Source organism: Phalacrocorax carbo, chromosome 9, assembly GCF_963921805.1.
Source record: "Phalacrocorax carbo chromosome 9, bPhaCar2.1, whole genome shotgun sequence".
In the NCBI taxonomy this organism is placed as follows: domain Eukaryota; kingdom Metazoa; phylum Chordata; class Aves; order Suliformes; family Phalacrocoracidae; genus Phalacrocorax; species Phalacrocorax carbo.
In genome coordinates this window covers 10,545,554-10,572,773 of record NC_087521.1, presented here as the reverse complement: position 1 = coordinate 10,572,773, position 27,220 = coordinate 10,545,554, and the positions used below count along the sequence as shown (strand labels likewise).

Genomic DNA, 27,220 nt, shown 5'->3' with positions numbered 1-27,220 from the left:
AAAGATTTAGGCCTTCTGAAAACTTAAATAGCTTTCCCTTTAGTGTTTGTTATATCAGCAATTCCAACAAGACTAGAAAACCAAAGAGCAAAACAACATAAAAGATGTCCACTGCCACAGATCATTTATTTATACGCTAAGTTAAAAAATACGAATATTTTATTACAAAAAGTTTATCAAACAACTGTATACATACAGTTCATATTGTTAAAAGCCAACATGTCAATTGATATTTTATGTACATTTGATTAATAATGTCATACAATTGTAGAAAAGCATCACTCAGCAGAAACTGATTTGGCATTTGGAAAGTAGTTACCACCCTGCACTAGAGAAGACAATTAATATAGGAATAAAACATTTATATGTTACAATAAAAATACTTATTTGCTGTGATCATTTAAAGCAAATGGATGCTTTCTTTCTCCAAAAAGAATCATAAGTGGAGATTAAAGTGCACATAACCAACGCATTAATAATTCTTCGGCAATCCCATCTATCATTCTAGATGCTCCAAACACATCACAGTAACATCAAGGATTTAAGACTTTTCTCTGTGGCTTAAACAGTAAGATTTGAGAGAAATTCAGCTTTCTAAGCTGCATGAAATAATTCTGGTGTACAATAAAATGAACTGGGTACAGAGATTTGGAAAACAGTGTCGGGTGCCAGTGTAAATTTTCCCAGATATATGATTTCTGGGGAAATATTTTCCTTTTGAAAAAAAGATTCATAGTATTTCATACAACTGTGGACTGAACAAGCAGAGCATGCAACAGTATTTACATAACCATTCCCACAGTCATTCTTTGTGGGCTACATATAACACAGGTTGGAGCAACACTGTCTACTTTGTGCATAAATTTTTGCTGGCAATCTGGGCAAGGAGGAAAAAAAACCACCAACAATTAGTTTACTATAGAACAGGGTCCTGAACTAGAAAAGTGCTCCTCAAAATGTAGCTCAAAATATTGGCTTTGTCTCATTACAAGCAATATAGTAAACCTTACAAAATATAACACAGTCAGTACTAGCAGAGCTGTTGAGGGCAATAATTTCAAAAATCGGTCCACTTTGGATAAAACGATGCTTCGGCATGTTACAATCTATTCAAAAGCAACAGCTGAACAGGCTAAATTTACATCCACAAGAGAAGAATGACATGTTCACTGAAAACAAAGTGAGTTGCTGGTAATTATGGTTATCATTTTTATCACACCAACTGGTCACCAATGGAAAAAAAAAATAATCTTTTTTTTTCTTTTTTTTTTTACAAATATGAGAAGTTCTGAGCCATTATACTTGAAGAGCATACTTCATATCTTAGGCACTGGACCCAATTTAGAGGTAAAATGTCTGTCAACATGATTTCACATCCTCAGGTTTCTGAAGGCCATCCATATGAAGTTTACATACAGCACTACAAATACACATCAGATACTGCTGTAAATTTATAAGGAATACAAACCACTATTAAATACAACTTTCACCCCATGGCACATCAAGCATGGCAACACCACTTGTTTCGTATCTGGTTAGTAACGGTCAGTTGTGGTTATGCTTTATTGAATATTTTCCTTTCTGTAGCTGAGAAATATACAGCTTGGACTTGCTTCCATCCGGTCTTTTAAACCAAACTTCATCATGGTTAATTGTTGTAATTATGGCACTACAGAAAATGAGGGAAGAAGGGTCAGGGGAAGAAAAACAAGACAAATTTAGAAACCTTATAAGCTAATAAACAACCTCAAAACTGCAGCTGTATTTCTGTACAGTAAATGAAAATATGCATTAGTTGTAAGTGCTAGGCCCAAAAGATACTGGCTCCATTGTAAGGATAGTTTTAACAGAATTCTTTGGTAACTGCACATGCCTTTCCTGAAGGTAGTTAATTTTTCAGCCATCTATTTTCTTATCCTATGAGAAAACCCTTGGCATATCCAAATATTATAATTAGTTAAAAGAACAATATTCACCCTTAGAAAACACAATAGATTACTCATGGTAAAAAACAGATCTGTTGGAAAACATACCCAGAAATTACTTTGTATACAAAGTATTTGGAAAAAAGTTACACAGATTGAAGCCCGAGATTTAAAGTAGAGAATGCATTCAACTGTTAGTCATTACACCAAGACCTTATGAAGTAAAGTCAAAGCCTGATTCACTGAATCATTCTTACATGAACCCTGCTTTTATGTTCCTTGTGGTAAACCTTAGTACAAGCAGTGATCACAATCCCCTCCCCAGACCCCCTAAATAAAAAAAAAAAAAAGAAGTAGAATTGATGACAAAAAAGGGTTCCAAACCAGAGGCTAAAACCAGTAATGGAAAAAAGGTCTATCACATGCCGAGTATGACAAAACTCCCTCCAGGAAAATCTTCAGCCTTAAAAGTTGCAGAAATCTTGAAAGGCTGGGCAAGTTCCACTGTACGCTTGCTCTGTTAAGCATCAGCTTTGGGCTTTTGTCAGACACTGGATACCAAGATCTTTTTTTGGCCCAGTATAACTGCTAAACTAATGCAGAATTTTTTATATTTCAGAAAGAATATATAGTTTACTAAAATAACTTCCTGTTTCAGCCCTGAAAAAACACCAAAATCACCAGAATCTCTTCCCCTTCACCATACACAGGTAAGAAAAGAAACAGCCAGTTTTACAGTAAACTACTGTTATATGAAGTTAAAGTTAATTTTCCTGGGGAGCTGTGCATATTTAATCAACACTGCGCTTAGATTGATTTGCCCCATTCAGTAAAAGGTAAGATATATATTTAATTTAAAATGTTGTTTTAAATATACCAACCCTTTAGAATTCACAAATATTATCCATACAGAAAAAATACATTTAGATAATTTAAACGTTTAACCAAATTTGCACTGTAATATTGAGACCATTACCAGGTAGGACCTTTTTCAAGAGAAGGAAATACCGTAAAAAAAGTTCCAACTCTTTTCTTTCAGAGCATTAATCAACTGATAACAAAGCTTATATTTAATGTTATACAGTGTTTTTCTATAATTAAGTATTTTTGGGTGGGCCAACAGATCAAATTCTCAAAGCAACAAAATCCCAAGATACTTAAAAAAACCAAACTTATTCAAAGGCTGTTCAGAAACTAGTAAGAGCTTAAATTGTTAGTGAGATCCTAGCTTAACAAACATCTCATTACCTTCAGTGAAGTCAAACCTTTACCAGCCTCTCTCAGAAGTCTAGCGCTCAAACTTCTTGGATAACGCCAAGGTGAACTAATAAATGTTACTGAGGTGGCAGTATTTCCAAACAAGCCTTATTCTTCAACACCATCATCCTATCTATTGCTTAACATGAATATACAGAGTTCCATAAGCTGAGTAATCCTTACCTTGTAGGACATTCATCTTTCTTATCAATGCATATCGTCTGCCCACGTCCATACCACTCTCCATCGTAATAGAGTCTTCCTTCTTCAGATCTAGCACTATGTAGATGCTTCTCTAATTTGACAGGTGCTAAAATGATCAATAAAAGTCATTTAATATTGACTTGGCAGAAGTCAGTTAGATGTTCAAATACACTTTTATCAAGTTCTTCACATAGAATACACTTTTTTTTTATTATCAGAAGTAGCCTCTCTCTTAGTAATCACAAGAATGCAAGAAAATAGGAAGCAAGATACCTTTTTATTTCCAGACAGATAAATTAAGCTATATTTCCATTTTTAGATAAAAGCTATCTTCCCCACAACCTTCATACCTGAGATATGAATTTTCACACAGTGAGTAATGCAATATAGACAAGACTTCAAATGGCAGAACACAAAACCTCATCAGCAATTACCACAACATGCAAGTAGTAATACATCGCTAAAGAATTATACCGCCTGCTTGCCTCCTCTCCCTTTTTCTCCTTAGCCACCATATCCAGGTATTTGATTTTACCTAGCATCAATGTGCTTCTCACCTCAGTGCCAAATATCAGGTACTACTCCTTTCCCATAGCTCTGTTTTTTGAGGGTTGTAGCTTGCAGTGAATGTGAGCATCCTTTAGAATGCACCCCGAAGGTCCAGATGCTCTCAGTTTCCTGCCTCACTTGTGTAAACATGGACATAGCTTGCTACTATTGATTGGTGCAACCCACTTTTAGAAGTCTAAATTTTTGTTGATAATTTTCTAGAATTCAGGTGTCAACACAATAACCAGCAATCGAGCTACAACTATCTGCACCTGAGAGAGGAGAAAGACAAAAGCCACATCTTTCAGCTACCTCGCCCCACCCTCCATCACTATACCAGGGCTAAACCAAACATGATCTGCCTAGATGCAGATTGTATCTCTGCACACAGCAAGTTCTGCCTTGTGAAACCAGACAATATTTACTTACGTTCTGGCTTTACTCTGTGTGGCCCCAGTGTAGCCACTGCCTTGAAACAAAAGAAAATTAAGTTAGTCAGCAAGCATAGCCTTTTTCTCTTAACTGCCAGCTTTAATGTGACGTTTTCTGCAGTGTAGCTCAGGATACTTGCTTTTATATGCAAAAAACCACAATCAGAATAAATGTAAAATAGAAGTGTGTTCAATGGTGACTCAGTAACTAAATGAAAGTGTTTTGAGGATGAAAAAAAAATCACCTTCTTTGGTAACTTTGATTTCAACTCAGGAGGTTTTCTAAATTAAGCCCTAAAAATTACTGTTATATAATTCTGTCAAGAAAATACAAAATTATATTAACATATTCTGAAAAACAAAATGCTGTATGAACAACATAAACCTACTCCTTTGACTTATACCTTATGCTCATAAGCTCACAAATTTTCTCTCATGCAAACTCTAGATCACATATTGTATTAAAGTAGGCTTAAAAAAAAGGGGGGTTGGGGTTGTTTGTTTGCTTTTTTTTAAAGAAAAAATTATTTCCAGAAAAGGCAAAATCCCCAGTAGATTCTGGGTTTGTTACTATTGTTTAAAATCATGTTACACTACAGGAGAGAAACTGAAGGAAAGCTCTTTTATGTCTGTTCCTCTGATGCAATAGAAAGAGAAAATTCATACAAGTTTTCACAGAGGTATCACATTTTACTTCTTGTTTAGGAAATATGTACAAGTATAAAGCAGGATAGAAGCTGACTCAAAGCTGTTTCCCACCAAGTTTTTGAACTGACCTAAGTAGTGTGCTATTCTATAAGCTGGGAAGCACTAAAGTACTAGGGGAAGTTCTCTGACTGCAGGTTCCAGGCAAGGGCAGCATTTCATTACAGCTAGTTACTTTAACAATATGACAAAGATCTGAAAAAGCCACCCTGCACTTAAAAAGCTGGGTTTATTTTTTCAAATACATCAATTGGTGAAACAAATTTCTCTTACTGTAAACCCTGATTCTCTTATAATCTGAGAAAAACAGTACTTCACTTCATTAAAAGAAAAGAATAAGGAAAGATCGAAGCATAGAAATCTTCATAAAATAAACTATTTACTATGTGAAAACATATGGTATGATATATATTTTTTAAAAATATCTTAATTTAAAATGAAATCCTACTAAAATACCCTATCATAGTTTCTACCCAATTATGCTAGATTATGAGAAAGCAGAACCTCTTGACACAGGCTTTACACTCATTTATCATGGAAAATTACAGACTACCCACTTAAGAGGTAACTCTTCCACTACTTTATTGGATTCCTCAGCATGGTTTGCGTAGATTCAGAAAAAGTAGCAATAACATAGCTTGAACTAGAATGATTAGCTGACTAACGAAAAAATCATGTAAGAAACACATTTACATATTTTTAAGAGGCAGAAGGACTAGACAAGAACCTAAACAAAACCCACAGCCACTGACATTTATCCTTTCACCTTACCTTCCTTATTGTTGTCCAGTCTTCAAGTATATCAAGGTCTTGTAACATATAAACTATATAGGGGCGTGGAAAAGTTAGGGAAAACTCTTTTAAACAGCAAAAATAAAAATACTCTATTGTTTGTAGAAAGCTCTGTTTTGCCAATCTTTCACACAAAGAATACCTTCATGAAGTGAAAGCTCAGCAAAAATAAGTGCATCTCTGAATTATGCAACCTAGAAGTACACGTCAAAGGTTATTAAGAGATACATAATAGTATGCAGATATTCAAACTACTGGAGTTCAACATGAGGATAAGAGAAACAATTATGATACAACCATTCCATCCCTGACAGCTCCAAAAATCATCCTATTTGCCGTACTACAAATTACAATTAAAATTCACTGCAATTTCAATATACCGCTGCAAATCAGCATCTACACTAGCATCAGCTTTAACAAAAACATCATTTTTACAGTATTCTGCAACATATTTCTTTGAGATAAAAATGTAGACAGCATCACGTCTCTGAACATCAAATATCCAAAAAAGAGGAAGTAGAAGGGCAAAGCCCCTTCCTTGAACTATCAACTGTAAAGTAAAAATTGTATATTAGAACAATATGTGACCTTCAAAATAAAACTCCATATATCACAGCTATTCCATTACAACAGTCTTCAGTGTTTATTTTGTTTCTCCCCATTTCATCTCTGAAAAACAAGTTCAGAAAAAGGTGCTATGAATGTTTGAAAACTAAATCTCCCAAAATGGGATACAAGAGCTTTAACTTACATTCCATTTGAAATTTTAAGAATCTTTAGCCATTTTCAAATTTGTTTCCCTCTAAATGGCAAAGGATTATGAATCAAAAGCCACGTAAGATTTCTAGGTATTTGCTTTACACAGATCCATACAAACTGCCAAGTTCACAACTACTTCAAGATCATAAGCAAAAAGAGCAAATTAATTTACTTCACAACTGAAAGGATTTTCAAGCCTTATGAATTGCCTCAAATTGCTGGGATTTTAGACCTAATACTATGTTAGTATACTCTGTTTGGAATGTATTCTAAAACGGCAAGGTAGTTCATAATTCACAGAATCTGATGCTATTTATATGGACATACTGAAGACAAGGATGACTGAGAGCTAAAGAAAATACACTATCGCACAACCTGGCACTGGAATTGCTAAAAGGAGTTAAGAAACTAATGAAACCACTTGTACTTGCATTGATTAATACCACTTGGCTTTTAAGCACTAGTTAAAAAACATCTCTACAAAACTGAATTTATGACACATCCTAATGGGAGAACAGTTGTTATTAGGACAAATCATCCATCTGGGATGTGTTCCAGTAAATCGACCAGTACTGGGAGGGTCTCCCAATGATGACAGTTTTTTCAGAAACTTCTTCCTTCCCACCTTCTCCTAATGTTACAAAACCTTGTGAAAGTAGCAGGACTTTTTGCAGCAGCTTAGCAATAAAAAAAGGCCTTTATACCATATAATGTCAATACTTAGAAGTTGGTCTCTTTTAGGCAGTCTCCACGATTCTGGCAGCTTCTAAGCCATCATGCCTCTATCCTATAGGCTGGGGGTAGGAGGAGAGAACGCACTCAGTTTGCAAAGGCATCTCCTCCTTTCTCTGGAGAAAAATGGTACTGTCTCTTAGGTGTTATACCTTAAAAATTTCAGCTCCACTGCATGATTGTCAACAGCTATGAAGAAGTCGTCAATGCAAAATTCTTTTACACTATACTCACTCTACAGCAACCCCAAACCCACAAACACCACCCCTCCCACCTGCCTCAATTCTTCGAATTTTGAACTTTTAATTAAAAGAAGGTTCTAAAGTCTATGGAATTGTTAAGAAGTAATAAACTGAGGTAAAGATGTCCCAGTGTGAGAAGAAAAGCTACACAGGAGAAGTTATACAAGTCCAGTTATACTTTGCAAACATAATGTCTAACTTTTTTCTGCTTTTGCCTTTTAGCTGTTTTTTGAAGAGTTAGAAAAAAAATCTGCTTTTAGAAATATTCTCTGCATGAAGTAGTTAGATAAGAGAATCTTAATTTCAATTTTCATAATGGGATGTGTCAACCTGGTTTATCTAATCTGAATTAGGATAACATCTGCCATGCAAAAATTTTGAGAATGCATTATCACTTCAACTTGTTATTAATGAAATATGTAATAAGACTAGCTATAGAACAGTAAACAAGACTAAAGAGAATTTCAGTAAAAGGATATCTGATACAACAACAGGTTTCTTCTTATCTGGACTGAACGGATCCTTCCTCTTCTTCCTGGACTGTAGCTCATCATTCCACAATTCTGAAAAGACATAATAAGAACATGCTTTGAATCAGAAACATTTACACATTCAGCTCTTTTTACAGAAGAAAGTTGTCCAAAAATGAAAAATAACACATTTTCTGGTGAGATGCTGGTTCTGAACAGAATGAAGGTGTCAGGTGATTATGTAGTCATAGACTAATATTCTCAAAACACACAAGGGATGCTGACAATTACTAGACCAAAGTTTGTTTTAAGCTTAAATTCAACCCCCAGCCCAAAGTCTACAGCTGAATAGCATGCTTCTGGATAACCTGAAACTCACCAGACACACTATGTGTACAGTCAATTAACCACTAGCCACCAGAAGGTAAAAAAAAGAAGAACAAAAAAAAAAACCCCACCAACCTAAAATAATAATAAAAAAGCAACACCAAGGAAACAAACAACACCCCAACAACTTTGAATTTCCATCCACCTGAGGTAATGTCAATGCTATGCCTGTCTTCTTCAAGTCTTCTGATCTTCTCTTCTAGTTCACTTTGTACGGTATCATACAACAGAAGCTTTTCACTCTAAAAAAAGCAATTACACATTTTTTCATTAGTAAGTTCTATCATCTAAATACATATGACAACAATTCAAAGCCTCAGTGGAAGGAAGGTAAGAGAAGCTTTAGGTGAAAGTTTTTCAGAAGCCATAAAGCATATGAAATTTCCCTCTATCCACTTTCTTAGCATGAGATCCTAGCTCCTTAAAGACAGCACGCTCACTTGGCATAAGTGTAAATATAGTCATCAAATATCAGTATCAAGAATAAGTATATAAAAGCACGTAGCTAGATCTCCAGCATAACTGTGTGTATTTTGACACAAATACAGTCTTTACCTTTTGGAGAGCAAAGATTTATTCACAATGAATAGCTAAAGTAGTGACCTCTATGCCATCTTTCATTACAAATCAGAAAAGCTAATGTTTTCATGGAAAGCTTTTTATTAAGCTGCCTCCAATATTAATAAACCTGCAATAATTTTTAGAGAATTATAATCTATTACCACAGTATTTATAACTGTCTATTTTCATAGATTTGAAAAATACCTTCCCACAGAAGATTTTGTTGAGCACATAAAATAATCTAAATAGTTGTGAAAGCAAAATGGTCTACCTTAAAGCTGTGAGAAACACTGTTGAAGCACAGCTTTAAGGAAGTTAACTAGTTCATCCTTTTAAACGGCAATTTCTGATCCAAACAGATTAACATAATGACTTCAATGTTAGGTGTATCATTAGCACTTTTTATATACAAAGGCAAACAAAAGCACACTCAGATGTGAACTTTCTACAGCATTTTGTGCAGTCTACGCTCTCTTCCGTCTCTAACTGTTTCAGAACAAGAAAATAAACTTTGTAGTAAACTGCTCTCAATTATAGTCCACCATGTAGGACTGATACAAAGACTACACAGTATCTATATAGATCAGTTACCATTTTAAAGACAGCATTAAAAATCACTAAACTCTTAGACCAGTAACTTGGAATTAAGCTGAGTTCCGATCCTCAAGGAAAGGAAATTAATTTACTGTTCTTTCATAAGCTTACACGTATCTCAAAACAGGAGTAGGAAATACAGCTGATTGTTGCATTTTAAACCTCATTTTCCCTGAGCAACATCTTTAACAACTCTGGAAAACAGAGGCCTTGGACTTACTGAAAAAACAGCTTAAGCAGCACAAGTCACCGTATCTAGCCATTTGCTTCCATGCCTCTGCCAGAGCTGCAGTCCCTAGAGCCAAGACAGCAGATGTCTGCACCTCAACTGCTCCTGCCCATAGCCCAGCATACTAACGTAAACTTACCTTTACCAATGTTCAAGCTAGTACACTGGAATGAAGCAAAACAGTTGAGGAATATATGAAAACAAAGAACCCCATTCTACTAAATGACTGTCATGTTTACCATGCCCCTCAATTTACAAAGTATTTAAATTCCAAAGACGACCTTTCATATATTTTTCAATCCCTAGTTATAAAAAAAAATTCCCAGTGGAACTGAAAAGGCGGAAGCCTCTTGCATATACCTGAAATGCCAAATGACACTTATCTGTCCCGAGACCATTTTAGAACTCCATTTTAAAATGAAATAGTGTTTGTGTTTAGACATCTGTTTTACTTCAAGCACTTGGTGACAAATAAGGTGTGAAAAGCTGTTACATGCATCACCCACATTCTTGCTGAATGGTTATATTCCAGTGATTCTGCAAGCAGCACTGCTGACTTTAAAGAACTTTTCCCTCAAGAGACCCTTATTGGCTGGTGAATATTTGAACTCTGAAGGTTTCACAGTAGAAATATAATAGCAAAACAAGGGACAAGGACCACCTTAAGAGTAATAATATATAGCCAAAGCAAATAATTCATTCAATCACAGATGAGAAACCCTGCAAGTCTTACAGGATTCCGTCCACCCTCAGGAGTATTCACAGGAACAAAGACAGTCAGTAATGAGTAGTCCTTCATTATACCTTGTTCCTTCCCAAGGCATCAAGAAAATGGAAATTTTTTTAACAGTACACATGCACATTCTTGCTTTATTGGTATAGTAGGAGCCATGCACTTCAGGAATATGGTGAACCACTCAGAAGAAAACACCTTTAAGCAACTCTAACAGGGGGCTGAGGAGTACTACGATGCAAACCTCAGGATATAAGCAGCTATGTTACAGCATTGGACGTACCTGTGCTTGAGTATTTGTACTACAGTATCCAGTATTTAAATGCTTAAACAGGAATGTTTATGTTCAAGGAGAGAAAGATATTTTTCCTGTAACTGCTTTTGAAATGACAACTCTATCACTAGTTGTCCAAGGCTTCTTAAAAAGACATATTTTAAAAAATTATTATTGCTGTCGGTGTTGCTAAAAATTAAGGTGCTTTTTGCTAAAATTATGTCAGATTTTAGTTACTGTTCTTGGTAAGCTTCTTATAACAAAGGTAAGAAAATTATGTGGGAATCTATTAATAAGAACCTGTTAATAAAAAATAAGAAACATTAGCTATACTTACTTGCAAAGCCAAACTAATACAAAGCTGATTTTTATATGCTTGTATCACCTCTTACTTAAATAAGTGGTCTTAAATATGACAAGGCGATTGCACTCAAATAGCAAATAACAGCAGTAATAAAAACATGCACTGAACTTGGAAAGCATGACACACAGTAAAGCTAGATGAGATTAGCTATCAATGTAAAATAGCTGGCACAACCTCACAGTGCTGTCGAGAGGCTTGAATTTCACATTCATACTTGTTCTTCACAGATTCCAGACAAAGCTCTCTATAGATACCTGTAATCAGACAAATTACAGTAATATTATTTTCTTTAGCTAAATTCTGATTTCAGAATTCTCTTTTAAGACTGCCTGCAAGTCCCAAAACATGTACCTAATGGAAAATACAGAGATAATATATTTGGCACTTACAGTGGCTGGTTGCTTCATAGAGTAATAGTAAGAACAAGTAATCCCTTAATTCTGAAGATCTGAGGACAAATAAACGCTATTTTAACTTTTTCCTTTATCAGTCAACAAATCACACCAGTGGTCATGCTAATTTTACAAAATAGGTCTGTTTTATATTTCTGATCAAATTATCCTAGATATCCTCAGCTTTCAAATCCACAAAGTACTAAATGGCTGCTTCTATTTTTCTAATTAGAGTTTTAAATAATGTTTTGGGTTTTTTTAAATAGCTAGCAAACTGAATGAAAGAACAAGCTTTTACAAATTAATATTTGGAATAAGACTTACTTTATAATGCATGACCTCAATAAATCACATCAATTAACAAGACTCTTCCATTCTTAGAAATAGCCACCTTGCAATACAAAGGATACTGCTTCTGAGTATTAGAACTCCTAAGAACTCCCCAAAACAACTTCCCTTAGAATTCAGTCAACTATAAATTAATACGGTACAAGAGGAACAATACTGTTACCAGCAATTCCTCTGAAAAACAAACTGCAAAGTATTCTGTCAATCATCTTTCTGCTGTGAAGTCACTTTTGATCTAGAATTCACAATGTTCTTTTCTTACACCAGTATGTTATGCTGGCTTTTTTTTTTTTTTTTAATATTATGGCTGCTTGGCATATCTGGGTCTACCAATTTATAATTACTGCTATTTGCCTGAAATTGAGGAGTATAGGTATGAATACTTCCAGAAGAAACAGTTGTATTCCTGACTTGCTGAAATAGTCAAGATCCACATTTTGTGTGAATAATGCTCAGTGCCTTAGAGAGCAGAGGAACACAAGTTTCTTTTCTACCACAGATGAGATTATATCCATAGTTTAGCTAAACATAGATTAGCTATATTTTTTTTTTCTACATGTTCTTCCCCTCTCTCAGGTAGAAGTAGGTCCTTAGGGACCTACTCCTGCTGCTCCTCCTTAGGGAGCTCCTGCTGGAGCTCAGGTCCTGCTACTTACTCACTTCTGTCAAGGCTCTCAAACACTAAGAGCAAATAAGCCATAAACCTGTTCGGCAGTTTCTTGCTTTCTCTGGAATAATTTTACCAATCTCATTCAGTTAAGGACAAAATGAAGAAAAAACAAAAAACCTCCCAAACCCAAAACCAAACCAATCCTGATTTCTAGTCTCAACTTCAAGGAAACTTCATGTTTTTACCCTGGTCTCTTTTTACATTGGAACATAGATCTTCAGTGCTGCTAAAGACAAATCAGGAGAATCTGTAATATTCTGCCTATCCATACCCACCTACATGAAAGCACTGACAGAATGCCACATTTAAAACTGAGAATCAAAAGCCTGGATTAAGGTTGCTTTTATATCAAACTTTCTGCAGGTTCACCTGCAAACCTTCCATGAAGCCTAAATGGGCTACCTAGGACTAGTCAAGCAAATTTGGGTTAAGATCTTAAAACTCAGAAATTTGGGTCACCAGCTGAGGAAAAGCATTTCAAAGAAGACCGGGAGAGAGAGAAACGCAATAAACCAAAAGATTTCAAACTCTCTTCATAGCCTGAAGTCAAAAATACCAATGAAGACATACTGAGTAGCATTGAAGTAGCATTAGTATTATGAAAAGTATAAGCAGGTTTACATTTTCCAGTTTGCCAGCACTGTGCTTCTGCTGAATTTCTTGGAAAAGACACTGGCATAGTTTCTCTGGCTAGAGATATCATAACTGTCTGCATTTTGGCTCTCTGACAGCCTGTGTTAAGTAACCCTTACACAGCTGAACTACTCCTAAAGGAGTCAAACTGTAACATGAAAAGAATTTACAAGAGGTAAGTACAGAACTTTGTCTTCCTATAATACCACCGTTTCATATGACTATATGGTTGTATCCTGGAAGAAGATAAAAGCTCTTACCTCCTTCTGTTTAGCCTATCTAAACATTAATTTTAATATTTAAAATGCAGCTTAGATAAAAGCTGCTAAGGACAAGAGTTTCCCTCCTTCCCCAGATGGAACAGGAGGTTAGGAGCAGAGGAGTAGAAGAGACACAGACTAGAACAGCAGGAAAAACACGATCATCTAAGATGAGCTAGTAAGCACATAATGAGATAGCACCTACGTATCTCTTAATTTCAACAGTGACCAGTGTGCAAATCTTGTGACTAATAAAAATTATTACTGTTTTTAATTCAGTAATTTTGTGCTTACTACACAAGACAGGCAGCCATTAAATGAAACATATAAAAGCCATATTTTTAGCGTGATGTTATCATGCAACTTGTGCAAAGAGGTAAGCAACCTATTCATTTTGACTTGAAAAATATTTAACGTTTAAAATTATGCCACAGTACTTCTAACTTTAAAACACACTCCTTTAACAATTCTAAAGAAAAAAGAAGATTGACCTTAGAATGCATAGCAAGTTTATACTGTTGAAACAGCAATACTCATTTTACATGCCTACCTGCCACCTTGGTTCGGATTTGCATATTTTCTTGTAAAGCTGCCAAAGGTTCTAAATATTCAGGTGCTTTTCCAGCAATGACCTCTTGTAGTTTTGCATCCACTTGGCTTAATCTTTCTTTGTAAAGTCTTAAAATAATAGAAATTTAAAAATAAGTATTTTATTTAAAAGCAAACACAAGTTAGAAGACATATTTTTAAAAGAACTATTCTGCATCTCTTTGTTAATGTTATGGAACACCCGCTGAAGCAAAGTTAAGATTTGTTACCATTTGAATTTCCCAATACATAATTCCTTTTTGAACAATATTCCTCATGTCTGTTAAGCCTTTCTGGAAAACACAAGCAGACAATCAGAAGTATAGAAAGTAAACATAAAATGTAATGTATCTCCATCTCTAAGGAAGAAGAAAGAGAAATTGCATGGCTGTTAATAGGATTACAATGGAGCAGGAGCTGAATCAACATGGAAGAGGACAGGAAAGAGTGCTACAATACATAAGGACAATATGGCTTACATCATGGGAGAGAAAGATAGACATTTTGTGGATAGAAACGCCCATTTGCTTTCATGCTCACATATCTGCTGCAACCCTACCATAAGGCAAGGAAAAAGAGAGGCAGGCTTTTATTGAAGCAACCCCCATTTCAACTCCTGTGAAAACCCACATTTTGCATATTATCACAAATATCATGGGATAATTTGTAATCTTCCATTCCTGCAAAAGGAAGTATACTTAAAATATTTTAATTTTACCTAAAATTAATTTATTCTATAAAAGCTGATATTTACTGGCAGACAATGAAGAAATCTGCTTGCCTTTTTGCTTGTCTTTTGAAGAATTTAATGTAATATCAATTACAAGTATTTAAATCAAAATAAAGCTCCAATCTTTGCAACCAATAACTTAAATATAGTGTTCAATGGTAGAATCATCAATATAACCAGCTCTTCCTGTTCCCATTTTTTACCTTGCACCCAACAATCAAAAGCTGTAAAATTAAGGCAAACACGTACAAACTCTGTTGTATGCGTTAAGAACACATCAGATGTTATCTGTTTACACAGAAAAACCTATCTTTGTTTAATCTGTTTACACAGATATAACAGATGTCTTTGGGACATGGACACCGCTTTTTTACTTGTTTAAAGTGCGTAGGTTAAGTGATTAATTAGACAGGAGAAAGTTCATGTATACTGATACATCAAGACCTCCTTGAGAAATACTTCCTGCCCATCTGCCACCAGCCTGCTCATCATTTTACTTTGCTGACAACTCCATAGTTCAAGCATGTGTGCCTAACCTAGCAACAGTCAGTCAGTGATCCCTCACCTCCTTCTTACCTGCAAACTGTTAAGAGTATGATACATGCAGTCTGTCCTGCAGTCAACTGACAGCGTGCAGCTGATCAAAACCCAGTTTGCTGGGCTCAATCCCTGATGACCATGCTATGCACACGACAGTTAACATAAAGCTACAGCAGAATTATTTAGCTAGAACATAAGCATGGGTGCACAGCACACATGACTGCATGGGTCACTAATATTTGATTACACAGCACCAAGTTGCAGCTACATCAGAGCAAGCAGTTATGGACTGGGTGCTGCCAGCACTTGGTACCATACAGCAACTGATGGACTAAAACTCTTTATCCAGTACTTTCAAACAGTGATTTGCCTAAAAATGGGTAACTGCTATCAACCTGCAAATCCTATTTACCTCATAGCATCAAAATTCAGTTTCCCTGAAAAGGAAGAGGAGGCTCATGCAATCACTTCATCATGTCTGCTATTGGTTGTGACTGAACATCCCATTGTTTATGCATCTTTTTCTTCTTTCATGACTTTATCACCTCCCTACTCATGGCTGCTCCTCCCTATAATCCTTCTTCCATCATTCTAATGCTCCTTTCCCAGTATTCCCACCACAACAGTTCTTCCACCCCTACAAAGACCCCAATCTCTCAACTAACCAGTGTCTACACAATGCCTTCCTCCTCATATACCACAGCCTTGCCACCTCCCAAACACCATTCACAATCCCTAAATACTTGTTTCCTTCCTCCCAAGATCACCCTCCTCCATATTCACTCCTTAAAGTTTTTTTTCCACAAACTGTTTTCAGTGATCCAAGCTGTTCAACAGATGGAACTCAAAAGCTGGCAGTTTTCCAAATGCCAAACCAGTCAGTACCAACTGGCTCCAATACTCATCAGTTGGCTCCATTTCCCAGGTTGCTCCATGCTCAGCCCAAAGAAGAACAGTAGGACAAACAGTATTCTCTAGACACTGCAGCAAGAAATTGATTGTTAAGCAATTCTTTCCAGACCCTACTAGACAGACCTCACAGCATCCTGTTAGGCAAAGCAAGTTGTATGTATCAGTTCTCTAGTAGAAAGAACTACCTCACAATATAAACATGCATCTGAAATGTAATGGCAACTGACTATATTTTCAATTAAAATATATGCCCAAGAACAGACAAGGTCTCCTCAAAGTTTCACTTATCAGGTACCTGATTAAGTTAGTTGCCAAATTACCACCAATTTAAATTGGAACAGATGCACCTACCTTGTCTGAGCGCATGTGAAAAAAAGCTAAATTAAAATACATACAAAAGACTGGCTCTAATACAAATGAGATTCACTTTTGAATAACTGTGGCTTTTAATTCTCTCTCTTCTACTTGCTAGGTCTTTACTAACAGCATTTTTTTTTTTAGTATTGGTGTCTGGTTTGCAGTAACCACAAGAACTTTTAATTGGTACCAACTACAGAAACTGCTGTGACACCCTCCAAAACCCCATAATTTCTTACTTAGGCAACTTCTTACAAAGGCAGTGCTTGGGTCTGTCCCACATATAGAAACAGATGAGAAAGATCTTGAGTAAATAAATAAATAAATAGTATCACAAATTTCCCTAAAATCACAAATCCTTGATTCTGCTAAGGATTTTGATGCAATAGAACCACACCAGCCCTTCAAATCAACAACAGTTCATTCCTACAGCAGAACAGAAAAATAAATAAATAAATACATAAAAGTGTTCTGGAGCAAATGCCTGCAAATAATTTCAGAACTCCCAATCCTTATCCTTCTCCAAAAGTAGCATCCACATAAATGAAAGACAAGAAACACCAGCTGCACACAATATTTTCATGGAATGTATCCTTAAATGAGGCACTCAAAACATTAAAATACTTACTGATCTTTAAGGTCTGTAAATTGCTTTTCGAGATTGGACATTTCATCTAAACACTCCATTCTTCTTCTTTCACAGTCCTCATCATCCATTTCTAAGAGTAAAAAAAAAAAAAGGTAATGTATAACCAAATAAACTGGTTATTTGTTTCTAGTGATTTTGAAGCAAGCCTGAATTTTAGGCATGAATAAATTATTCATTATATTATTATTATAGCAAAATATGAGAAATCACTTGCCATGTAAACTACAAAGTAAGAAACTTAGATCTATTCCTAGAAGAAACCCCATAAACAGCAATTTTTCTTCCTCGAAACAGGAAACAGCATAACTGTAAGACTTCAGGAGGTTACATTTCAGGTACTCTTTGTATTATCAGTCATAAGAATGCATGAAACTGAAAAACTAAACATTGTATATCACACCAGACAAAAGGCACCATTAAGCATTAAGAGTTGTTAGTCATCACTGAAAATTCAAATGCATTCTCAGTTAGTATGAGCAAAAGCAATCCCTGGAAAGCAAACACGGTTCAATGTTACATTTGTCATATAAAATTGAAGGTTTTCTTTTAGTTATTATCCATTAAAAAGTTGAATTTGGTTTTGAAAACAGGTTTCACCTTGTTCAACTGGGCAAGCTCTTTGAAGCTGAAATATTAATGTAGAAATATCTGTAGTTCATCTTAATGACCATTTAAGATTACTGCATTTCTAATGAAACAACCTGCAAAGTCTAGATTTTTGCAGAAACTTGATTTTATATGCTTTTGTGCAGTAAGAGTAATTAACATTAAACTCTTTCCATTTTTTGTTTTAATTTATATTCCTGAATGTTTTTCTTAATTTATCTAGTGAACATAACTGTAAAGTATAATAAATACCCACTTCCTCACTAAAAAATTTTTCACTTGCCATAGAGACATCTGATGTTACTGAACATCAGTTGTTACCTTCACTGCCTTTTCTTAGGCTAGAAAACAGAAAAACTAAGCTACAAAACACTTGACTCTCTCCCACACTTCCCAGAAGAAAAAAAAAAAAGGCTTTGTTAAGCCATATTCAGAAGTTAGAGAAGTCCTGAAACTGCTTTATAGCAGCAGTATCTCTAGGAATTAGCGCTCTCACAGTTACGGCACGACTGACCAATTATCAACCCGTAGGAGAAGACATGCAGAAGGGATGGCCATGCAGTCAGGAACTGGGGCTGAACTGGTGCAAACAGGCCAGGTGTTTGAGAGAAGGGGCTGTCCTAAGGAAGCCATACCCATCTAAGCATTACCTCTGTCAAGAAAAATCCTAACTCCTGACAGAAAGGCAAAGTAGGATCCTGAACCAAGGAAGGAGAGTCAGCCTGGACTTACTCTTCTACGCCATAAACAACACTGAGCCTTTTGCTTCTTCCTCACTCACTGTTTTCTCCAGCAGACACGTTTAACTGCTTTACACAGTCTCCTACACCAACTACAGAAAGCATGCAAATCTTCATCCTTATTGTTTTGCAAAAGAGTATGGCAATTTCCAACGGTGGTGAGGTGAAAGGAGTAGCTTCAGGGCCAGCCTAGCTACTTCGGAGGATCTGACTAACTCAGGTCTTCCACTCAGACTTCTCAGTGTATGAAGTTTTCTGCGCATAGCTTCCTCCTGAAATCACAAGCTTTTAAAGCTAAAAACTATGCTAGCTCCCTCTGACTGAACAGAAAAACTAGCAGGCAGTAGAGCAGTATTAATCTGTATTACAATGGTACCTACAAGTCCACATCAAAGACCTACTGCAGTTTGTCACATTACAGTTAGTACAAGCAAAAAAGACAGGGTGTGCAAAGCAGAGTGAGAAGATTTAAAGACACAACATTAAAAAAAAAAAGACATTGAATGCTTAGCACACTGGGGGGGGTGGGGGTGGGAGAAGAGAATATCAGCCTGTTAAGAGATACTATTTTATTTTAAAGTATTGTTTGCAAAAGTAAGGCAGATCCTGAATCCCAGAATAAGGCTGAAAAATCAGACTAAAGAGCAAAGTTTTCTTTGGCTGTCCAATGTAATACTCAAGCCAAAACTGATTGAGCAACTTTCAACTTGGCCAGATTTAAGGAATGTGGCAGTCATATTACTCAAAGAGTTGTCTAAAGCATTTATGCACTATAAAAATAAAGCTTCTTTAAAATTTGAAGGCACCTCCCAGTGAAGCCAGACGGGAACAAGCACTGGGATCCTGACACTTCTCCCACTTTATTCTCAAACTCAAACATGTGTTTCAGCTGTATTCAGCTATGCTTTTGGTTCTAAGGATGCTTTAGTAAGGAAATCAGTCAGAAGCTTTTCCTTAAAGCTTAATAATAAAATAAATAAATAAATAAATAATAAATTTATTTTATTGTTTGTGTATGTTTAGGGACTACAAATCAAAGAAATCAGATTGGAACTGTAACCCTGGCTGAGGATCAGTACAACCCCTACTGTTGGAAGGGAAGGGGATTGCATCTCACATTCTAAACTTGTGTTGCAAGGAAACTATAATGCGTTGGTATGAGGGCACAGCAGACTCTTGTAGATATTGAAATAACACGTAGATCTCTCCAATCTCCCCTCAGCTATGTATACACTCAAAAGTCTTTGACTTTCTGCCTAGAAGTCTACATTCTACCTGTCAACCATACTGAATGGCAATTCACATAAGTCACTCTTCAATTGCTTCACCTTTATTCAGCCTCCAGTAAGATTAATAAAATTATGATGATTTCCAGAGTCCTGATATATCCCCAGTTACGCAACTTCACCCCCATGGCCTTAAACAACATACAGATTGGGGAACATGCGGTACTGAAAAAGTAAGACATTTTAGGATCAAATCTAGTGGCTTTCCAGCTGAAAATTTACATCCCTGGAGGCAGAAGATTCCTCATTTCGTATTGAAACATTTGCTAATAGGTCCGTCCTGCTTTAACACTTCAGATTTCCCATAAAGTTTCATACTGCACAAAGTATTTAGGGTATTTGTAAACACTTTCAAAATCACAATAATTCTTTTCCTACCATATTCAAGCAGTCCAACTCAGTATCTAGAGCAGCCTGGTTTAAAGACAAAAAACCCCATAGTACTTAAAATGTAACAGTGCTTAAAATAGCCCTTTTTTTAATAAGCTGTGGCCTATATAAAGTGTTCTAAAAAACAACCAAATTCTCATCTGGGATGGTGAGTGTAACTTGTGGCTAGGGTCCTTAGGGTCCATCCCTAATATGCTATTCTATATCCTGGTCAATAAAACCCCCTATAACTAAATACATAGTGTCAAAAGGAACAGGATAGAAAGAGTGCCAGCTCTCAAGGGCAAGTTATACTTCTTCTAACCACACCTTCAATATTCTCAGGCATCTGCTGGTAAAAAAACAGAACAAAAATAAAAGCTGAATGCAAGTCAAGCAAATTACAAATTTAACAAAAATCCTTGCCTTCAAAAAAATTTTTTTTATTACTAATTTTAATTAAGACTTACTTATTGTGGTGCTAATCATCTTATGTCTGTAGAAGCAATATGCTTCCAAGGAGTATGTTCATATTTGTCAAGACACTGAGACAAGCATGTAATTTCCTGTAATCATCGCTTTTTAAGTGCTCCCTTAAAAGCACTTCTCTGTGCAACATAATAGAAATTATCTGGAGAGCTTCTTGTATTGTTTTAAAGAAACATTCACAGAGTACACTCACTTAAAACAAAACTCCTCCTTCCTCCCTCCTAATCCCAGAAAAAGGCAAGCCAATGGCAAGACAACAGAATTATTTGCCTTCAATAAAAATCAACCAAAGTGTCTTTGAGGACATGTACACTCAAAGTTTTCTTTACAAACATCAGTTGGCACAACTACAAATGGAAGCAAAGGCAAGTTTTGAAAAGGAGCAAACTTCAAGTCTGGAACTGAGAAAATTCTCTCTTCACCAGAGCCAGGGAGTTGGAGGAAGGAAACAGTTCAGTTCATGTCTGTTATACCAAGCTCCGTTTCTCACACAGAAGATGACATTTTTTCAGACATATAGATGAGCTAGAATAAGAGATAAAGAAAGAGCATTCCCAGACAGCATCTAGCTACAACACAAACTAGAAGGCTAACATTGGCTAAGTAGTGGTTATTGTTGCAGTGCTGCTCCTGGACCTCATCAAGGAATCACTCACAACCATGTGTCTCACCCAGCTACTGCCCAATAAGCTTGTATATTCCTCCTTTACACTCTTTGTTTTTCCCTGAAAGATGCAACAAACTTCATATATCAGAACTTCTTGAAAAGCCATCTCCATTAATTGCTTATCAGAATTGTACATGGACTGAAAAGGGAATACTGTATTTTGGATAAGAAAGGAATTGAAGCATGCTTTTGTAAGCGACATCTGGAAGGAACAGAGCAGGTTGCTGTGCAAACAAGGACCTAATCAGATATGCTTTTCCAACTTAAAACATTATTACCTCCAGCTGCTTGCCCTAGTACCCTCACTCAAGTTCACTTTTTTTCCAGCACAACCACCAGCACACATGGATGCTGCCTAGTTTAGGTTTCATCAAAACAACCTAAGACAGTTTAAGCACATTTTTCTGGCCTTGTTTTTCAATAGAATCACTTTGAGAGAACAGGGGTAAGGAAAGACTGATCTGCCTTCCTCAGCAGCAGATCCATATTATGTCAATAAACTCTCCACCTACAACAGCCCAACTGTTTATAAAAGCTGTGTGCGCATTCAAGTTTCAGTACTGCAGAGCTTTGAAGCCAGTCCCATGACTGGTCCATCTTATCAGGCATCAGGTCAGTTCGCAGCAGTTTTGGTGAACAGAAACCAAGCTCTTTTCCTATCAAGTTAAACCAAATGCTTCATTCCAGGAACTTGTCAAATGTCTTCCAACATCTATTGAGAACACAAGGATTTGAAACAGTGACTTGTCGTTCAGGCAGCTTCCAACCAACATATTCAGTTCAGGCTATATAATCTGAAATAAACCCTAACTACTTTGGAGACGTAGGGGTCTCAGCACTATCTACTCAGAACTACTTATTCTCTATTCTTATTTTGCCAAATCATTTGCTAATACAGACTCAAATAAAATCACTACATTTACAAAAATTTTGTTGACTCTTTCACTGATTGAAGAAATCTCCTGTGTAGCATTGCATTAGACAAGAGAAGCAAGATCTTCCCTCTGAGGGAACAGCTCAGGACTCAGTAACTCCCTGCTTCAGTAGACCTCTTGTCTAAACCCGTGCAAATCATTAGTCCCAAATTCACAAAAACGTGTAGGTATCCAGTGAACTGATTTAAGTTGGTGTTCAGATATTCTCACAAAATTGCAATTTATGACTTCTGCTGCTACTGACCTGCAGTCTATCTAACCACTAGTTTACATAGTCCCCAGTGCCTCCCATTTATGTATCAGAGTCTTCACTGAGACATTTTCACTAGCTACCTTTTTAATGGGTTATTTTTCTGAACAGCTTAGCATACAAAGGCCCAACAAGCATGGAAGAAAACGCAAGGAAGGGGCCAGGAAAGCACAGCATACCAGTAAAATTGGATAAGGATGAGAGGCAGGACTGTGGCAGCCAGCAATTCGATCCAGGTGGACAGCCATGGACCAGCAGTCTAACTTGTAAAATGGGGTTCAATCAGCTACACTTGCCAGCTCAAAGGCATGGGGACATGGGAAGAGGGGGGGGGGTGGAAACAAAAAAAAACCCAAACAGGAAGCTCTGAATACACCATGGGCAGATTACCTGGATTTGTGGATTAATTAAAGCCTTTACTGGGGGATCAACTCTGTTGCGCATTAACTCAGATCAGGGTCTAAGGGAGTGACGATATTCTCTCCCAGAATATGGGAGAGATGTACACAGGAGAGAGACACATACATGTGGATGTATGGCAGCCACACTTTCCCAGCACTAGCAGAGTCTCCACTCTACTTCTGCAGAGTCAGCTTGGCTGTGTCTGTACCACACCTGTGGGGCTCCCACACCTTGCTAGCCCATGCACAGCCCAGACAAGTGCAAGCTCCAGAAATTCACATAGAACCACCATAGCAGGGCTTTCCATGAACTGCATCAGTCAGTGTGAATATAAAAGCCACAGGATTTAACATTCAAGATCTCCCAGACCCTTTAACAAAAATGAAGAATCAACTGTACATTGAGGACTTTAACACACACAGATAAATCAATCACAGGCCAACATATGCAAAAAGATGTCATCCACCAAGTTTGCACGTCATCCACCAAGTTCCTGGAATGTTTAGAGGACTGTTTCCTGATACAAATGTTAGATGTGCCAACCAGGAATGAGGCACTGCTGGACTTGCTATTCACAAACCAAGAAAGCCTGCTTTGTAATATCTCGGTTAGTGATAGCCTTGGCTGCGGTGACCACAATATTGTGGAGTTCAAGATCCTGCTGAGTGTGCTGAAGGTCAGCTCTAAGACAAGGGTTCTGGATTTTAGAAGAGCAAACTTCAGTTCACTCAGGGCTCAGCTGGGAGGGATTCGATGGGAAGCTTCCATGGAAGGCAAAGGAGCTAGTGAGTGCTGAGAGTTCTTCAAGAACTCTCTGTTGGAAGCACAAAACCAGTTTATCCCCTACAAAGGAGAGGGAAGTAAGCGGAGCAAGAGGCCCCCATGGCTCAACCATGACCTCCTGGGTCTACTCAAATCCAAAAGGGAAGCATACCAGAGACGGAGAAGTGGTGGATTATCCACTGAGAGCTACCAGGACATGGCCAGAGCATGCAGAGATGCAGTTAGAAAAGCAAAAGCCCAGCTCAAATTGAAATCGACTGTAGATGTCAAAAATAACAAGAAAGGTTTCTTCAGGTGTGTCAACCATAAGCAGAAAAAGAAGGAAAACATAGGCCCACTGTTAAACGGAAAAGGAGAGTCTATCACCAACGATGCTGAAAAGGCAGAGGTTCTCAACACTTTCTTCACCTCTGTCTTTACTGACACTGTTGGGTCCCAGGCTTTGGGAATGAAATTGATGGTTGATCCAAACATAGACCCACCATCAGTGAAGGAAGAGTTAGTATGTGAATTATTACAGGAGTTTGACCCCTACAAATCAATGGGCCCTGATGCCATCGCCCCAAGGGTGTTGAGAGAGCTGGCTGACATCATCGCAAGGCCACTCTCCATAATCTTCGAGAAGTCGTGGAGAACAGGGAGGTCCCAGAGGACTGGAGAAAGGCAAATGTTACCCCTATCTACAGGAAAGGCTCGAGGGAGGATCCGGGTAACTATAGGCCCATCAGCCTTACTTCAGTCCCTGGGAGAGTTATGGAACGAATCCCCCTGGGGGCCATCACAAGTCAAATGAAGCACGTGACTGGGAAAAGCCAACATGGCTTCACTAAGGGCAGATCGAGCTTGACAAACCTGGTGGCCTTCTATGACAAAGTGACTTGCCTGGTTGACATGGGGCGGGCGGTGGACATTGTCTACCTGGACTTCTCCAAGGCCTTTGATACGGTCCCCCACAGCCTCCTCCTGGAGAAATTAATGCGTTTTGGCCTAGACAAGCGGTCTGTGCAGTGGGTGGGGAACTGGCTGACAGACCGCACCCAAAGGGTGGTGGTAAATAGCTCTGTCTCAAACTGGCAACCTGTCACTACTGGAGTCCCCCAGGGATCAATATTGGGCCTAAGGCTTTTCAACATCTTCATAAGTGATCTGGATAACGGGATCAAATGTAGCCTGAAGAAGTTTACAGATGACACCAAATTGAGTGGGGAAGTAGGCACTCCAGAAAGGAGAGCTGCTCTGCAGGGAGATTTGGATAGGCTAGAGGAGTGGGCCAACAAGAACCTCATGAAGTTCAACAAGGACAAGTGTAAGGTCTTGCACCTGGGAAAACATAATCCGGGAGTGCAGCCCAGACTGGGACCCACCTGGCTGGAAAGCAGCTCTGTGGAAAGGGACCTGGGGGTCCTGGTGGACAGGAAGCTCAACATGAGCGAACAGTGTGCTGCTGCGGCCAAGGCGGCCAACAGGGTGCTGGGTTGCATCAAAAAAGGGCAGCACCAGCAGAGAGATAAAGAAGTCATTATCCTGCTCTGCTCAGTGCTTGTCAGGCCACACCTGGAGCACTGTGTACAGTTCTGGTCCCCGCTATACAAAAAGGGTGTGGACAGGCTGGAAGGGGTCCAGAGAAGGGCCACCAAGATGATCAAAGGACTGGGAAGCTGCCATACGAGGCTAGGCTGGGAGAGCTGGGTTTGTTCAGCCTTGAGAAAAGGAGGCTTAGAGGGGATCTCATCACCATGTACCAGTACTTAAGGGGTAGCTACAAAGAAGATGGAGACTCCCTTTTTACAAGGAGTCCCATGGAGAGGACAAGGCGGAATGGACACAAGTTGCTTTTGGGGAGATTCCAATTGGACACCAGAGCAAAATTTTCCATGTTAAGGACAGTCAACCATTGGAATAATCTCCCCAGGGAAGTGGTTGACTTGGCCATGTTGGACACCTTTAAGATTCGGCTGGACAGGGTGCTGGGCCATCTTGTCTAGACTGTGTTCTTCCTAGAAAGGTTGGACTAGATGATCCCTGAGGTCCCTTCCAACCTGGGATTCTGTGATTCTGTGTGATCCTGTAATTTCACAGCTGCCTCATTTGTCTAGTTCATGGCACCCCGCTCCCTCCACCGTGCCAAGCCCAGTACCAATGGCACAAGCCAATATGCAAGTATAGCCATGGGACAGAATCCTAGCAGACTACTCTAAATCACTTAAGCTGCCAGAAACACAGCTCAGGACCACAGCTAGCACTAAACACTGCTACTGTTTTTCAGCTAGCCCGTCTAGTGACAAAGATCCTGCTTATGGAGCTTACTACTTCTGGAGCCCCAGCGATTCCAGAGCGGCAGCGGATGCATCTGACAATCAGTATGTTTCCCAATAAATGACCATTTTATAATTTACCCCTTGTAATTACAAGGTAAATTTGAAGTGATAATAACCTTCTAACACTGTGGAAATTGAGCACAGAAAAAGTAGTCCTTTTGAAGCTGAATTTCACATACTAGTATCCTTCAAATTCTACAGTGCAGAGGAAAAAGGAAGGGACTTTCAAGAGAGCAGAGGTTGAAATGCTTTGCAAAAGAGGCCAATGGTACTCACAGGGCTTCCAATGCCCCCTCAGACACAGGCCTCAAAACATCTAATTGAAAGTCACGATTTTGCATACAAGGAAATCCATACTATACATATGCATACACATGTACGCCTGTACTTTGTGTGCATGCATGCATGCACGCGTACGTACGTATGCCAAGCCTCTAAGTGCAGACCATAGCGAGCACCCCGCCGCAGGCCATGCTCTCAGGCCCAGCGGGGCACAACCCGCAGCACCTACACGACGCGTAGCGGCCCAGCCCGGCAGGCCCGGGTGCCAGCCCGCTCCAGAGCCGGCGGCCCTGGGCGAAGCGGGGCTTCCGTGCCCATGCGTCTGCCCCCCCGCCCCGGCCGGCGGCCCGAAGAGGAGTGGTGGGGCTGGGGCAGGGGCCGGGCCGGGCCGGGCCGGAGCGGCGAGGGGGCGGGGTCACGGCGGGGCTGGACACGGGCAGCCGCCGCAGCCGGGACGGACTCTCCCCCGGGGCAGCGCGCCGGGCGCTGAGGGAACGGCCGCGGCGCCCCCTTCAGAGGCGCTGCCCCGCGGGAGGGCGGCCGCGCTACCTGAACTGTCCCCCTCCTCCGACACGGACGAGCTCTCGGTCTCCTCCTCCTCTGAACTGCTGCCCTCATTCTCCCCGTAGTCCACCTCCATCTCATCGTGGTTGTTCTCTTTCTTCTCCCGGGAATGAACCGGCATCGTCCCCGCCGCCGCCGCCGCGCCCTGGGACAGCGCTTCCCGCCACCGCCGCTCCTCCGCCGCCGCCGCCGCCGCCGCCACCGGCCCCCTCCGCCCCGCCCCTCCCCGCCTGCGCAGCCCA

The 27,220-nt window shown here is 38.8% G+C and overlaps 1 protein-coding gene across 1 annotated transcript; it reads right to left on the bottom strand.

Moving 5' to 3' along the window:
• Nucleotides 1–107: 107 nt before the first annotated feature.
• Nucleotides 108–27,180, bottom strand: BRMS1L (BRMS1 like transcriptional repressor). Its single transcript, XM_064460277.1, has 10 exons — nucleotides 26,964–27,180; nucleotides 17,267–17,357; nucleotides 14,062–14,189; nucleotides 11,383–11,462; nucleotides 8,599–8,695; nucleotides 8,076–8,159; nucleotides 5,843–5,907; nucleotides 4,365–4,404; nucleotides 3,366–3,492; nucleotides 108–1,669 (listed from the first exon to the last, which is right to left on the bottom strand). Exons 1-10 carry the CDS (start codon nucleotides 27,097–27,099, stop codon nucleotides 1,546–1,548), a joined length of 972 nt encoding a protein of 323 aa, XP_064316347.1. The 5' UTR covers nucleotides 27,100–27,180; the 3' UTR covers nucleotides 108–1,545.
• Nucleotides 27,181–27,220: the final 40 nt, after the last annotated feature.